The following is a 14209-nucleotide window of genomic DNA, read 5'->3' as shown; positions in this document are numbered from 1 at the left end:
AAAACAAGCTTGCGCTGCAGATGGTTTAACTCTTTTTCTCGCTAGTGAAGCGTTCAGTTTTTCCACTTACAAAGTCTGCCATGTAAATAGCAAATGCACCATGGTGTGACGCAACTGACTTAAAATTAATGGCAGATGAGACTCTGATTGGTTTAATGCACGTAATGCTCAAAACACACCCAGAACTCAATAAAGAATAAGCACAACCCTGTTAGACCATGCGCCACGACACAAACCGTATTTTTCTATCCTTAAAATAGCAAAAGGGGATTTGGACACGCCCTTAATGCTTTTGCACCATGTGCTTTAGACTTTGCGCCTAGATAGTTAAATTAGAGCCCAAAGTTTACCATTGCTCTAGGTCAGTGGTTCCCAAACTGGGGGTCGCGACCCCTGCGGGGTCACGAGAGTTATTTAAAAATTGTGTAATTTTCAGTGATTATAATAAATATTTTTCAGTATTACAAGTGAAAGCTAATATTTTCAGATTTTTAAAAAGATATTACTGATTCATAAAGTATTTAGGACACATTCGGGCAGAATGCATCTTTGTACTTGGAACGCAGCGCTCAGGAACAGTTTAAAACTGTTGTCATGTCAACTTGCCGCAGTAAACAAAGCCTTCAACGCTTGCCCCGCCTTCGCGCTCTTCTTATTGGCCCACTGCTCTAAGAACTGAACACGAATGATTGGTTAAAATCAGCTGTCAATCACTCAGTCAACGCCTCCTGTCTTCAGATGACAGGAGTTACAACCGCGAAAATGTAAAGCGCTGAAGACGAGAGAATGAAAACAACACTGACAGATTTTGTCTTAGAAACACCTAAAGCTACAAATATTGGCACATCTGATTACTGATCATGTGCTGAATGTTAATCCACCAGCTATACTTACTGAAGAGTGGATAAAAGACCTCCATTGGCTTTAAGTCTGCTATGAAAATAACTAGCATTCACTGTAAAGTCTGTGGGATATCTTTTGGGATATCCGTCCGTGTATCTTTTGGTCACTCAATTATGTTATAAAAATGTCTTTTCTTGTGATAACGGGATTTCATTAAGACATATTTTCCTCACGCATGCATATTTATTTTTTTGCTTGTTAGTTTTGATTAGTGTTGATTTTCAAATGCAGTAAATCTGTTTATAAAACGTGTAGTAACAGTGCGATAATTGGTGGGAGCCACTAAATTTTGGCTGGTGCGTCTACATTTTTAAAGTTAGAAGCACCAGTGTTACTAAGCAAAAATGTTAATTTCGAGCCCTGTAATCTATAGTAAATATAGTTAAAATATTGTGAACAGCTTAAAAAAAAGCTATTTTTATTGTTTGTATATGCTTTGGTAGTGGGGGGTCGCGAGTTCTTGACGATCTTACAATGGGGGTCGCGGGTTTAAAAGTTTGAGAACCACTGCTCTAGGTGAAATATTTTGAAGAAAGCTTACAGCTATTTTTGTGAATACATTGAAGGTTATTGATGCTCAAATCAGCGCTAACTTTCATTAATAGAGAAAAATACTTCTAATTTATTTCAGGTACACAGAACAAAATGAAAAATATAGAGTTGAATTAAAAATATGATTCCATTTCAGTTTTAAAATTAACATGCACTAGATTCAGTTTCAGGCTAGATTAAAATATTAATAAAATAAACCTAGTTTTAATGAATACCACTTTCATTCCTGTTTGCTTCATTTCTTTTTTTTATTAGTTTTTGTTGTGGAGCAAGGCAAAGTAAAATTAATGTTTAGAGTTTTTTTTTTTTTTTTAAATCTTGTTTTATTTAGAGCTACCAGTAAATGATTTTGTTTTGTTCACATTTATTTCTGAATGGAATTAGATTTATACACCAGTGTGATCTCTTTTTTCCATCTCTCTATTTATGTCTTGTTTTAGTCCAAGTTTTGTTCTGTCCACGTTTGGCTTCACGGCAGTGGCCTTTGTGACAGGATCGCTGGCCCTGTGGGCTCCTGCCTTTTTATTCAGAGCGGGTGTCTTCACCGGAGTCAAGCAGCCATGTTTGAAAGCACCCTGTGACGACTCTGACAGGTAACAGTCCTCATATCTGAAGATTCAGAGCATGATATTCACACATGCTGATGTTTGTTTGATGTCTTTGAGGAGTGTTAATACTATAGTACTGTAACCATTCAGAGTAAATGCAATGGATACGCTAGAGAAATATAAAATTAATTGAAAGAAATTATTTTAAAATCAAAACACAAACAAGTTCTATTTACCAGGTGTTAAATATATCTGGACAGCCCAATTTAAAAAATAATTAGTTAATGTTATGAGACATTGTTATTTATGAACCCAGAAAAAATGTAAGTAATTTAAAATAATCTTGTATTTATTTTGTTCTTAATTGCTCAGTCTTTGCTTGAAGTTGTTTTTGCTAATGTTTGTAGTGCATTCTATTTATGGCATTGTGTTGTTAAATGTAATAAAGGTCAATAAATGCCATTAAAATGGCAATGAAACTGATATGGCAATTAAAATAAATGCTGTAGCATTTAGAGTGCTGCATTTGCACATTATGTCTTATAAGTATTTCACAGGTAATGGTTTAGTACACTAATTTTCTCACCACACTGTCATCCAAGTTATAATTTGTTTTGTTGTAAATCTTTGGGTAAAAGAATATGGAGGTTTTTCTCCTTATAGTGGACGCTTATGCAGTTTGGAAGTTCAAACCACTGAGCACTAGATTCAGTGCAACTTCAAAGTGCTCTAAATGATCCCAGGTAAAGAATAAGGGTTGTACTTAGAAACAAATGGGCCTATCGTTTTCTTAAATATATTATAATATATATTATAATTATAATATATTTTTCAAACCTTACGTTCCAGAGCTAGTGCCTGTATACATACATTCATACTAGTGTATATAATAAAATTTAATGTATTAAGTAAATGACAGGTCTTTTCACTGCACTTAGAAATAAAGGTACAAGAGCTGTCACTGGAGTTGCACTTTTCAAAAGGAACACTTGGGTATTAATTCTTACTTTTAAAGGCACCATTGTTGATCATTTAGCTCCAATCATCCCTCATTTTAGTACAAAAAGCCCTCATACCTTATTTTTGAGAGTGTTGGTAAGACCCTTGACAAAACTGTCAAGTGTCTTAGTTAAACAGTTGAGTTTCACCTGTTTTTAATCCATTTAGATAATCTCCGAGTCTGTCGGGAGCACTTTTATCTTAGCATATATTATTGAATCGGATTAGACCATTAGTAATTTGCTCAAAAATGACCAATGATCAGTGAGTGATCATTGTAAAACTCCTAGTGTATATGTAAAATCAGGCAAATTCCAAAAAAAAGTGGACTGTTTCTTTAATCCTTGCTTGGCTCATTTACAGGCCTTTAAAATTGTATTAAAACTGCTAATTAGAAGTTCAAAAAGCTGAGCACATTAGAAGTCCAAAATATGTAGAAACCTGTTCTTTCCTCAAAACCCCTAATGTGGGTGACAATGTGATGAGTAAGTGATTTGAGGTTTAATTTTTGGAAGTGAGCTAATCCTTTAAAAATGTGCACTAATAATGCTCTTTTACTATCTTTTGATCTGCAGTCTGATTTTTGGCGGCATCACCGTAGTAACGGGCATCTTGGGCGTAGCAAGTGGTGTTCAGGCCAGTAAACTACTGAGGACCAGAACGCCTCGAGCTGACCCGCTAGTGTGTGCGGCTGGACTCCTCCTCGCGGCTCCTTTTCTCTATCTCTCCATCATGTTTGCTCAGGCGAGCACTGTGGCAACATATGTAAGTCATTCATATGACCTCTCCTTTGACCCGGCTTTATCTGAAAGCGGTGTGATTTTTCCTGGAAATGTTTTTTTGTTGTTGTTGTTTTATATTGATTATTGTTGGATGTAGGGCAGTTTCATGCTGACCGTATTGGTGGCTGATGGTATTTCTGTATTCTCATCAGATCTTTATCTTCCTGGGTGAGACATTCCTATCAATGAATTGGGCCATTGTTGCTGATATCCTACTGGTGAGCTTCTCTTCCCCCTGTTTATTTCATTGCTGATTTAAAAGAATTATCAAAAGATGGTTTTATTTCATTAAATGTCAGGTTATAATTGCACCAAAACATAATAAAATGTAAGTGAATTATAACAGAGGAAACTTTTCTGTAATCATAGAAGTGCTGTGCGTTATTTGTTTAACCCTTTAACGTAACATGCTGACTGACAGGGCTGCAAAGTGTATGAGGTCCGCAAACACGACACAGCTGTCAGTTATGATGAACACAGATTCTGTTTTAATTACCTCTGTACAGCACTTTGGTTGCAAACTTTGTTGCTTTAAAATATGTTTTATAATAATAATTTTTTAAAAGTCTGAATACAAACAGTATTATTGTCAAAATTACAACAGGAATTCCAAAGGACATTTTTTGCTAATATTTGGGCATGGAATTATAGTCAAGAAATTAATTAAATAAATTAAGTATTACCATTAAAGAAATAAATTCTGTTACTTGAAATAAAGAAAAAGTGAACAAAAAAATAAAAATAGGCAAAACAGTACAAGAACATGTGATTTATCTAGTTGCCAATAAATAGTTCTTATTTTAATTTTGTTTACCTTCATCTAAAATGGCTCCAAAAAATGTGAAACCTAAACATTAATATAAACTACACAAATATAAATGAAAATATTACAGAAAAGTGCAATTACTATAATTGCCAATTAAATATTTTCTAATTTTAATTTTGTTTTGCTTCATTTAAAATGGCTCAAAAAATGGAAACCTAAACATTAATAAAAAATGCACAAATATAAATAAAAATTTAACAAAAAGTGTCATTTAAGTAGTTGCCAAATAAATATTTCAGATCTTTCAGATTTGTTTAACTTGTATCTAAATAAGCTCAAAAGGAAACCTAATATGTAATCTTTATTACAATGTTCCAAAGCTATCGTCTTGTTAAGTCGTGTCGTATCCAATACTGTTTCCGTGTCCAAGCTGCTACTCATTTGAATCGAGAAAATATTTGTTTATGACCACTTGTTAGCTATGTCACACATAAAAAGTGAATTTTATGTGTGACATAGCTAACAAGTGGTCATAAACGAATATTTTCTCGATATATATATATATATATATATATATATATATATATGTATATAGCGATCCAGATTTTTCGAAAGTATTACAGCACTTTGTTTATGATTACCATTTCTCGAGTCTCCCCATACAGTTTGCTAGAGCGCTTGTACCCGAAGGTGATGTTACACTTAACAAGCAGATGAAATCATTACAGTGTCAACTTTTGTGATCCAATGACTAAAAACCCACACGATACTTGTATTTAGGAAAAACATGATGTCTCGTTCTTATTGTTTCTTGTTTCTCTCCCTGTCTTCTCTCAGTATGTTGTGATCCCGACACGTCGCTCCACAGCAGAGGCCTTTCAGATTGTCCTTTCACACTTGCTGGGTGACGCTATTAGCCCGTATCTCATAGGAGTGGTACGTCAATCTCACAAATACACTGATCAGCCTTTCAAAACACTTTTTTTAGTCCCACAAGGTGTTGAATTTTCAGGTTATTTATTGACTTATTTATTTTTTTGTTTAAATAATTACAGTTGAAGTCAGAATTGTTAGCCCCCCTGTATATTTTTAGCCCCAACTTCTGTTTAATGGAAAGAATTTCATAAATTTTAATAACTCCTTACTAATAACTGATTTATTTTATCTTTGTCATGATGACTACGTAATATTTTACTAGTTATTTTTCAGGACACTAGTATTTAGCATAAAGTGACATTTAAATGTTTAATTAGGTTAATTAAGCAAGTTATGTATAACAGTGGTTTGTTCTGTAGACAATTGACAACAAAAAAATCCTTAAGTGGACTAATAATATTGACCTTACAATGGTTTTAAAAAATAAAAAACAGTTTTTATTCTAGCCAAAATAGAAGAAATAAGACTTTCTCCAGAAGAAAATTTGATAGGAAATACTGTGAAAAAATTAGGGCTAATCATTTTGGCTTTAACTGTACATTTATCACTGAAATTTGTACATTTATGTTTTTGTATAATCTCTTATTAAATAATGAATTGAGTTGCAATTATTGTAATGTTTTTACTTATATTAATCTTGGCATAAAATAGCTTTAAGTTATTATTTAGGTGATGTAGCATAAATAAACCTAAATAAAGTCACTTAAGGATAGCATCTGTTTATTTATTTATTTATTTTTTTGGCCAATTAAGGTTTCAGAGTTGATACTATGTAATAACAATGTCATGCATATTAATGTAAATATATCTCATTCTTAATAATGTGTGAACTGAACCCGCTCTTTCTCATGAATAAATGCTGTTTTTTTTTTTCTCTTTTTGCCATTAAGGTTTCAGACTCAATAAAGGAATCAAAGTCGTACATGTGGGAGTTTCGCTCGCTTCAGATGTCTCTGCTGTTGTGCTCTTTCGTGGCTGTCGGTGGAGGCGCTTTCTTCCTGGCCACAGCCGTCTTTATTGAGAAAGACCGAGATCTCGCTGAGAACTATGTGCCCTCTGGTGAGTGACATCACAGGCTTCTCTTGGATAAGAGGCCTTTGCTATTTCCACTGATTTTGGTCATTTCAGGATTCTTTGTCATTTTATTGTATTTATATAATTTATGCATATTTCTATTTATTTGTTTAAATCTATTTATTTAAATTTCACCTCATTGATAATGCACATTCAGTTTTAAAATATTTCGACAGCAGTTGTTTGTTTTTTATCACTGGTTTTTGTATTATAATATTACATTTTTTTTTTTTTTTTACAATAAGGTCCCACATTTTTTTTTAAGTAAACTGGTTTACTTTTACAAAAGAACTTACTTCTAGAGTATTAATTAATCTTAGTGTTAAATTTAAACTTTTACTGATGACCTTTCTAAATAATGAGGGCTTGTTGTAAAGTTATTCCTTTTTATAATGTCCTTTTTTTTCTTCTATTTTTTAATGTCTACTATATTTATATTTTTGGTGTGATTTTAATGATTAGATTCTTGAGTTAAGCTAAATGAGAAATGTTATCTTAGGCACTAACTGAGAAAACATAAGTTTAAGAGATTAAGTTTAAATGCATTTCATTTTATTTTTATCAGCAGTTTATATAAATCAATGAAACTTGCGTAACAGCACAAATGCATTGGACTGAAATGTAATTATATTATAAAAAGAATATTACAAATGTAATATAAATGGTAAAAACTCACAAAGCATATCAATAATTACTAACAATGTGAATTTTATAGAATCATTAAATGAGTCTTGTTTAATGTAACATCTACCATTTCTGGTAAAAAGGACTGAAGACAAACCATTGTCAGGGTTTCTGCAGGTTTCATCAAGTCAAATTTAAGACAATTTAAGAAATTTCAGACTAACACAGGGCGAAATGCTAAGGGTTTTTCTAATGACCCAGTTAAAACATTAAAAACAAACCTGGTTAATTAGAACATATTAGTAAATAAAGATTTGTTAAAGTTTTATTGAGATCAAATGTATTGCTTGTTATTGGATGGTTCTTTGCACAATTGGGTAACTTTACATGGACAGAAAAATGAAGACCTGTTTAAAATGAAGAAAATTTTTGACTTTTTAAGGCCTAAAATGTAGGGTTTTTTATTTAATACATTTTAAGACCCTGTTGACATTGTTGAAATGACAGCAAAAATATCAAAGCAAATATTTTAGCTAACACTGTGGCAGGGAATTATAATAAAGAAAAACTGGAAATAAAGTCATTAAACAAATAATTTGTAACTAGAAATTAATGTCAATTAAATGTAATAAAATTTACAAACACAAATGATTTTCCTAGTTGTGAATTCAAAATTTGTATTTTTTTTGTTTATTTTTATCAACATTTTATATATAAAGCAATGCAATTGTTTATTTTTTATTCATTTAGTTAAGGATTGTAGATCAATTTAACAGCACAAATGCAGTCTACAGACTTAAAGCAGTAAATAATCTCTTCATTGAACGCATCACTTTTCTTATCCAAGCTTTTTTGTAAATATGCAATTCTAACTCTCTCTTACTTATTTTTTTCATGGTCATTACAGGCACTTCTAATGATTCTATGACGTTTTTTTTTTTTTTTTTTTCAGACGACGAACCAATTGTTGTTCCAAGGAGCGACATATCCACTTAAGTATCAGTGTCGAGTGTTTTAATTTGAGATGACGCAAAAGAATGGACGGCTCTTGACATGCAGGGAACAGCACTCTGCTTGGCTGAGACAGACAGAGGCAGTGCCATCAGCAGCCAATCCTGGAGCAGTATCAAACAAGTAATCACTGACTGGACTATCTCCTCAATAGGAAGTTTTATAGTAATTTATTAAGCTTTTTTTTTTTTTTTTTGTTTATATCCTTAACACCTTGATTTGGGAACATTTCTAACTAATGAGAAAATCAGAAACCTCTTACCTGAAAGCCCTGGTGTGCTGCTGGACCATTCTGCTGTTTCACCTGGAGGAGACAGAAGCACAAGGGTAAAACAAGACAACCAGGGACGTTTATTTACCTTTAATTGAAACTGTGTTTTAGACTTCAAGTCGAATTTTACGTTTTTATCAGAAGGGATGTGAACTAATTCTTCAAATTGCTACTTATGGGTTCATTCATAGGTCAGCTCACTCATAAGCAACCAAAACTATCTGCTGTTTCATTTGTTTTCATCAAAAACAGATGATAACTATGTGGTCGGTCTTTACAAACTTCAGTTCTTCCTCTTGTTTTTTTATGTTATCTCTTTCATACTACCTTTGAGCTTTTACGGTCTTTTTGTAAGGATAACACAAACACTAATGCTACCATGGCATGATTCAGATATTAATTCATGTTTTTTTTAATAACATTGTTAAACTCATTTGTTGCAATGGCCTGGTTCATGGCATGTCTTAATATGCCATTTTATTTGTCTGAAACTGTAATTATTATTTACTTTGTTTTTAAATGAAGACACTTTCTTGTGCATTCCCTCTGCTATGGTTGTTTTCCTGGCAATTCTTTTCAGATCATTTGCAAACTTGCAACTTGTTAATCTTGTTTTGTAACTTTTTTTTGTAATATTAAATGAGAAATTTAATCTGATCCGTGTCATTCTGATTTGTGTGTGAATTGCTGATGTCCCCATTTTTCAAAAGGCTTATAAATCGTACAGAAGGAGATCAAGAAAGTAAATTTGCAGTTTCCTGTAAGAAAAAAAAGCTCAACAGAGGCTGTACTTTCTTCATCAGCTGAGGAAGTTTAACCTCCCAAAGGAGCTGCTGAAACAGTTCTACACCTCCATCATTGAATCAGTCATCTGCACATCAATAACTGTCTGGTTTAGCTCAGCTACTAAATACGACCTCCAAACACTACGTCGAATAGTTCGGACTGCTGAGGGAATCACTGGTACAACCCTTCCTGCTCCCCAAGAACTGTACTTATCCAGAGCGAGCAGAAGGGCTGCCAAAATCACTCTGGACCCCTCACACCCAGCACACTGCCTCTTTGAACTTCTACCTTCTGGTCGACGCTACAGAGCACTGCGCACCAGAACAGCCCGACACAGAAACAGTTTCTTCCCTCAGGCAATCCATCTCATGAACACTTGATGATAATAATTGTGGAGCCAACATCACTACTTGCTGTACACTTTTATACACATATACACTTATTTAACAACACACTTTACATGCCAATTTGCACAAAACAGCTGCACATATAATGTTGTATATAGTAATAAACATGTACATACACTTGTCAATCTGTATATTTGCACTCACTACTTACTTCTATTTTGTTTAAATATATTTATTATCTGTTTTTTGTCCTGTCTCTGTAATCATGTTGCACTGTAGAAGCTCTGTCACGAAAACAAATTCCTAGTATGTGTGAACATACCTGCCAATAAAGCTCTTTCTGATTCTGATTCTGATTCTGAAAGAGCTAGGGCAATAGAAAATACAGTTTGTATGGTATAAATGCAATGGAAACCTATGGAATGTCCCCACAATTCACAAAAAAAAAACGTGTGTGTCTGTGTGTGGTGAAAAGATTTTTCAAATCTGTTACGTTGTTTATTTGTCCTTGCACATATAACACATGGTAATAGAACGTCTATTCCTGCTTTATATCATTCTCTCTGTCTCTACATTTGCTTTCTCTCTTATTCTCTCTCTCTCTCTCTATCTGCAGTGGCAAGAGCGATGATCATAAGGTTTTTCAGTTGCTGTGGTTTTCCTGTTTGTAGGTGGGATAGAGAGATGCAAGCCTGTTTGGTAAATTTGCTGTGAAAATTAGTCTCGTGAATGAACATTGAAGCGCTTGAACCCGAAACATGCGATCTCTTTGCAGTGGAACATTTGATGGATGTTGTGACAATACACTTGTACCTATATGTCATTCCTGTCATTTGTGTTTGTGTAGGCAACAAGAACACCAAAAAATGCCACAAGAGTGGGAGGAAAGACTGAGAAATTATGACTCACTGTCCGCCATAAAGATGTGTAGAGTTAACACTTACAGTTCGAAACGGGCGATTGTTTTTCATTGCAAACTTTTACAACTTTATCACTATGCATTTCATGAAACTGCAGGTAATTCAACTCTCTGGTTGATTAATGTTTTTATTTTAACATTGCCAATTATTACTATCTTACGTTTAAAGGGATAGTTCACCCAAAATCTCGTTCAAAAGCTATTAGATATTTTTCTGTTGAACGCAAAAGAAGTTATTTGGAAACATGCTGGTTGCTGGAACCCATTGACTTCATATAGTATTTTTTCCATCGATGGGTTCAAGAAGTCAGCATTCTTCAAAATATCTTCTTTTGTGTTCAACAGAAGAAAGAAACTCATAAAGGTTTAAAACCACATGAGAGGGGTAATTTTCATTTTAGGGTGAGCTCTATCATCACACTGGCTGTCCTTCATCAGATTATAAACATTCTCACAAAACAACTTCTGCTAGAAGATTATTTGCACAGAAATGTGAATTATTTTATGCAAATATCTGAGAGGTAATTTTGATTGCATTAGATATACTTCGAAATATCTTTTGTATTCAACAAAATCCATAAAGTCACATGAGGGAGAATAAATAATTATGTCATTTTAATATTTGGGTGAACTATCCCTTCAATTGGCAGTACTAAAGTTTGATGTGGTCAAATTCTCAGTCTCAATCAGGTCAACTTTTTCATTATTATTTTTTCATATTTTTAAATATTTCATTATAATATGATCAATAATGTATTTACTAACATTGATGTATTCTGGGGTTAAATCTGCAGGGTTTTTTGTTTGTTTGTTGGTTTTTTGAGTGTTGTAATTGTGTATACAGCTTTTCTCTAAAGCAAATAAACAGCAAACTGCACAAATTATCACAAGGAAATAAGAATTTATATATTTGAGATGTTTATACAAAATGCAGCTAAAATATGTTCAAATCTATTAGAACTGAAACATTTACTTTTTTTGTCCTCTTAAATATTTATACTTTTTTTTACACATTTCTAAACCAAGACTTTCAGTCTTAAAACATGAAAATACATCAAATTGTGTATTTTAAAACATTTCATTAGTTGCTGTATTTATTAACAGAACTAAGAATAAACACAGTACAGCATTTATAAATAAATCTTAACTCAACATGTACTAATGCATTATTAAAATCCATAATTGTACTTGTCAATGCACTGTAAATTAACAAACTAACATTAACAAAAATGAATGGGGTATATGCATTCAGACTTTTAATTTCAGTCAGCCTCAGCTCTTCCGGTGAACTTCCATTATAAAATTGCCACCTTTAAGGTTTAATTTCTTTAAAAATCTGTGATTTTCACTGCCTGATAAATATACGATATAAAGGGGTTCTCAATCAGGTCAACTTAAAAGAATAATTCATTATGATTGATTATAATGTGATCTAACTCTGGCTTATTTACAGTCTCACTGTTTATTAATGAGCATTGTCCCTGTTAAATTAATTACAAATTTAAATTACAAATCAATAATGTATTTACTAACATTGATGTATGCTGGAGTAAAGGCTGCAGGGTTTTTTGTTTGTTTGTTTGTTGTTGTTTTTTTGAGTGTTATAATTGTGTATACAGCTTTTCTCTAAAGCAAATAAACAGCAAACTGCACAAATTATCACAAGGAAATAAGAATTTATATATTTGTGATGTTTATGTAAAAAGTGCACCTAAAATATGTTAAAAATATATTAAAACCAAAGCATTTACACTTTTGTCCTCTTTTTCAGTTTTTGTTTGTTAAAGATAAAATTAAATTCTAAACCCTTCATTGATTCATTCATTCATTTTCTTTTCGGTTCAGTCCCTTTATTAATCAGGGGTTGCCACAGCAGAATGAACCGCCAACTTATCCAGCACATGTTTTACACAGCTAATGCTCTTTCAGCCACAACCCAACAATGGGAAACACACACAAACTACGGCCAATTTAGCTTATTCAATTCACCTATAGCGCATGTCTTTGGACTTGTGGAGGAAACCAGAGCACCTGGAGGAAACCCACGCAAACATGGGGAGAACATGATCCACACAGAAATACCAACTGACCAAGCCGGACATTTTTTGTCCTCTTAAATATTTATACTTTTTTTTTTACACATTTCTAAACCAAGACTTTCAGTCTTAAAACATGAAAATACATCAAAATGTGTATTTTAAAACATTTCATTAGTTGCTGTATTTATTAACAGAACTAAGAATAAACAGTACAGCATTTATAAATAAATCTTAACTCAACATGTACTAATGCATTATTAAAATCCATAATTGTACTTGTTAATGTAAGTTAATGCACTGTGAGTTAACAAACTAACTTTAACAAAGGTGAATGGGCTATATGCACTCGGACTTTTAATTTCAGCCAGCCTCAGTGCTTCCGGTGAACTGTCTTTCCATTATAAAATCGCCACGTTTAAGGTCTGATGTCTTTAAAAATTAGCGATCTTCACTATCTGATAGATATACGATATAAAGTGGGTCTCAATCAGGTCAACTTGTAATCATGTAATATAATGTATTTACTAACATTGATGTATTCTGGGGTTAAATCTGCAGGGTTTTTTGTTTGTTTGTTGGTTTTTTGAGTGTTGTAATTGTGTATACAGCTTTTCTCTAAAGCAAATAAACAGCAAACTGCACAAATTATCACAAGGAAATAAGAATTTATATATTAATTTGTGATATTTATTATACAAAAAAATGCACCTTAAATATGTTTAAATCTATTCAAATCTATTAAAACCAATACATTTAAAAAACATTTGTCCTCCTAAATGTTTATACTTTTTTTACACATTTCTAAACCAAGACTTTCAGTCTTAAAACATGAAAATACATCAAAATGTGTATTTTAAAACATTTCATTAGTTGCTGTATTTATTACCACAGAACTAAGAATAAACACAGTACAGCATTTCTAAATAAATCTTAACTCAACATGTACTAATGCATTATTAAAATCCATAATTGTACTTGTTAATGTAAGTTAATGCACTGTGAGTTAACGAACTAACTTTAACAAAGGTGAATGGGCTAAATGCACGCGGATTTTACATTTTTAGCCAGCCAGCCTTAGCGCTTCCGGTAAATTCTATTTTAAAATTGCCACGTTTAAGGTCTGACTTCTTTAAAAGTCAGTGATCCTCACTGCCTGATTGATGTACGATATAAAGTGAGTCTCAGATCAGACAAGAAGCACTGCATTAAATTCCATTTCCCCCCGCCATGTCTTTAAAATATGACAGTTTTATTAACCCCAGTATTTTCAATGGAGTTTCTGCGCTCACCTGCTGCTCCTGACGGCGCTAGCGGTTACACGGGCTCTCGTTTTACACTTGAACAACTAAATTAATGCTTAAGTCTGTTTAACTGAATGTATTACAACATCGATACTGTAAAAGAAACCTTATGAAATTGAAAATAGTCACATTAAGCTTTTATATACAATATAATGTTGTTCATAATTCATAATGTTTGCATTAATTGCGTTTATATTGTATAATTGAACATTAAGTGAACCAAGTTGTTGACTCCCGACATCTGACAAATGAGGAGAATCTGCATGGTGACAGAAAGCTGAACAGATAAAAGAGATGAGATATGGAGGGAGGTAAAATGAGCGAGAGAACAGCCAGTTACAAAAATGAAAA

The 14209-nt window shown here is 32.8% G+C and overlaps 1 protein-coding gene across 1 annotated transcript in view; it reads left to right on the top strand.

Annotated features, from left to right (window-relative positions):
• LOC130220925 (protein spinster homolog 1-like) overlaps positions 1-8399 on the top strand; it is a 34441-nt gene extending 26042 nt beyond the window's left edge. Inside the window, 6 exon segments of the mRNA XM_056453197.1 lie at positions 1896-2048; positions 3578-3767; positions 3937-4002; positions 5388-5486; positions 6377-6545; positions 8137-8399. Coding sequence (XP_056309172.1) covers positions 1896-2048; positions 3578-3767; positions 3937-4002; positions 5388-5486; positions 6377-6545; positions 8137-8207 — 748 coding nt within the window. The 3' untranslated portion in view covers positions 8208-8399.
• Positions 8400-14209: the final 5810 nt, after the last annotated feature.

Source organism: Danio aesculapii, chromosome 3 (genome assembly GCF_903798145.1).
Source record: "Danio aesculapii chromosome 3, fDanAes4.1, whole genome shotgun sequence".
In the NCBI taxonomy this organism is placed as follows: domain Eukaryota; kingdom Metazoa; phylum Chordata; class Actinopteri; order Cypriniformes; family Danionidae; genus Danio; species Danio aesculapii.
The sequence above is the reverse complement of the archived record's forward strand: the minus strand, read 5'-3'. Positions and strand labels throughout refer to the sequence as shown.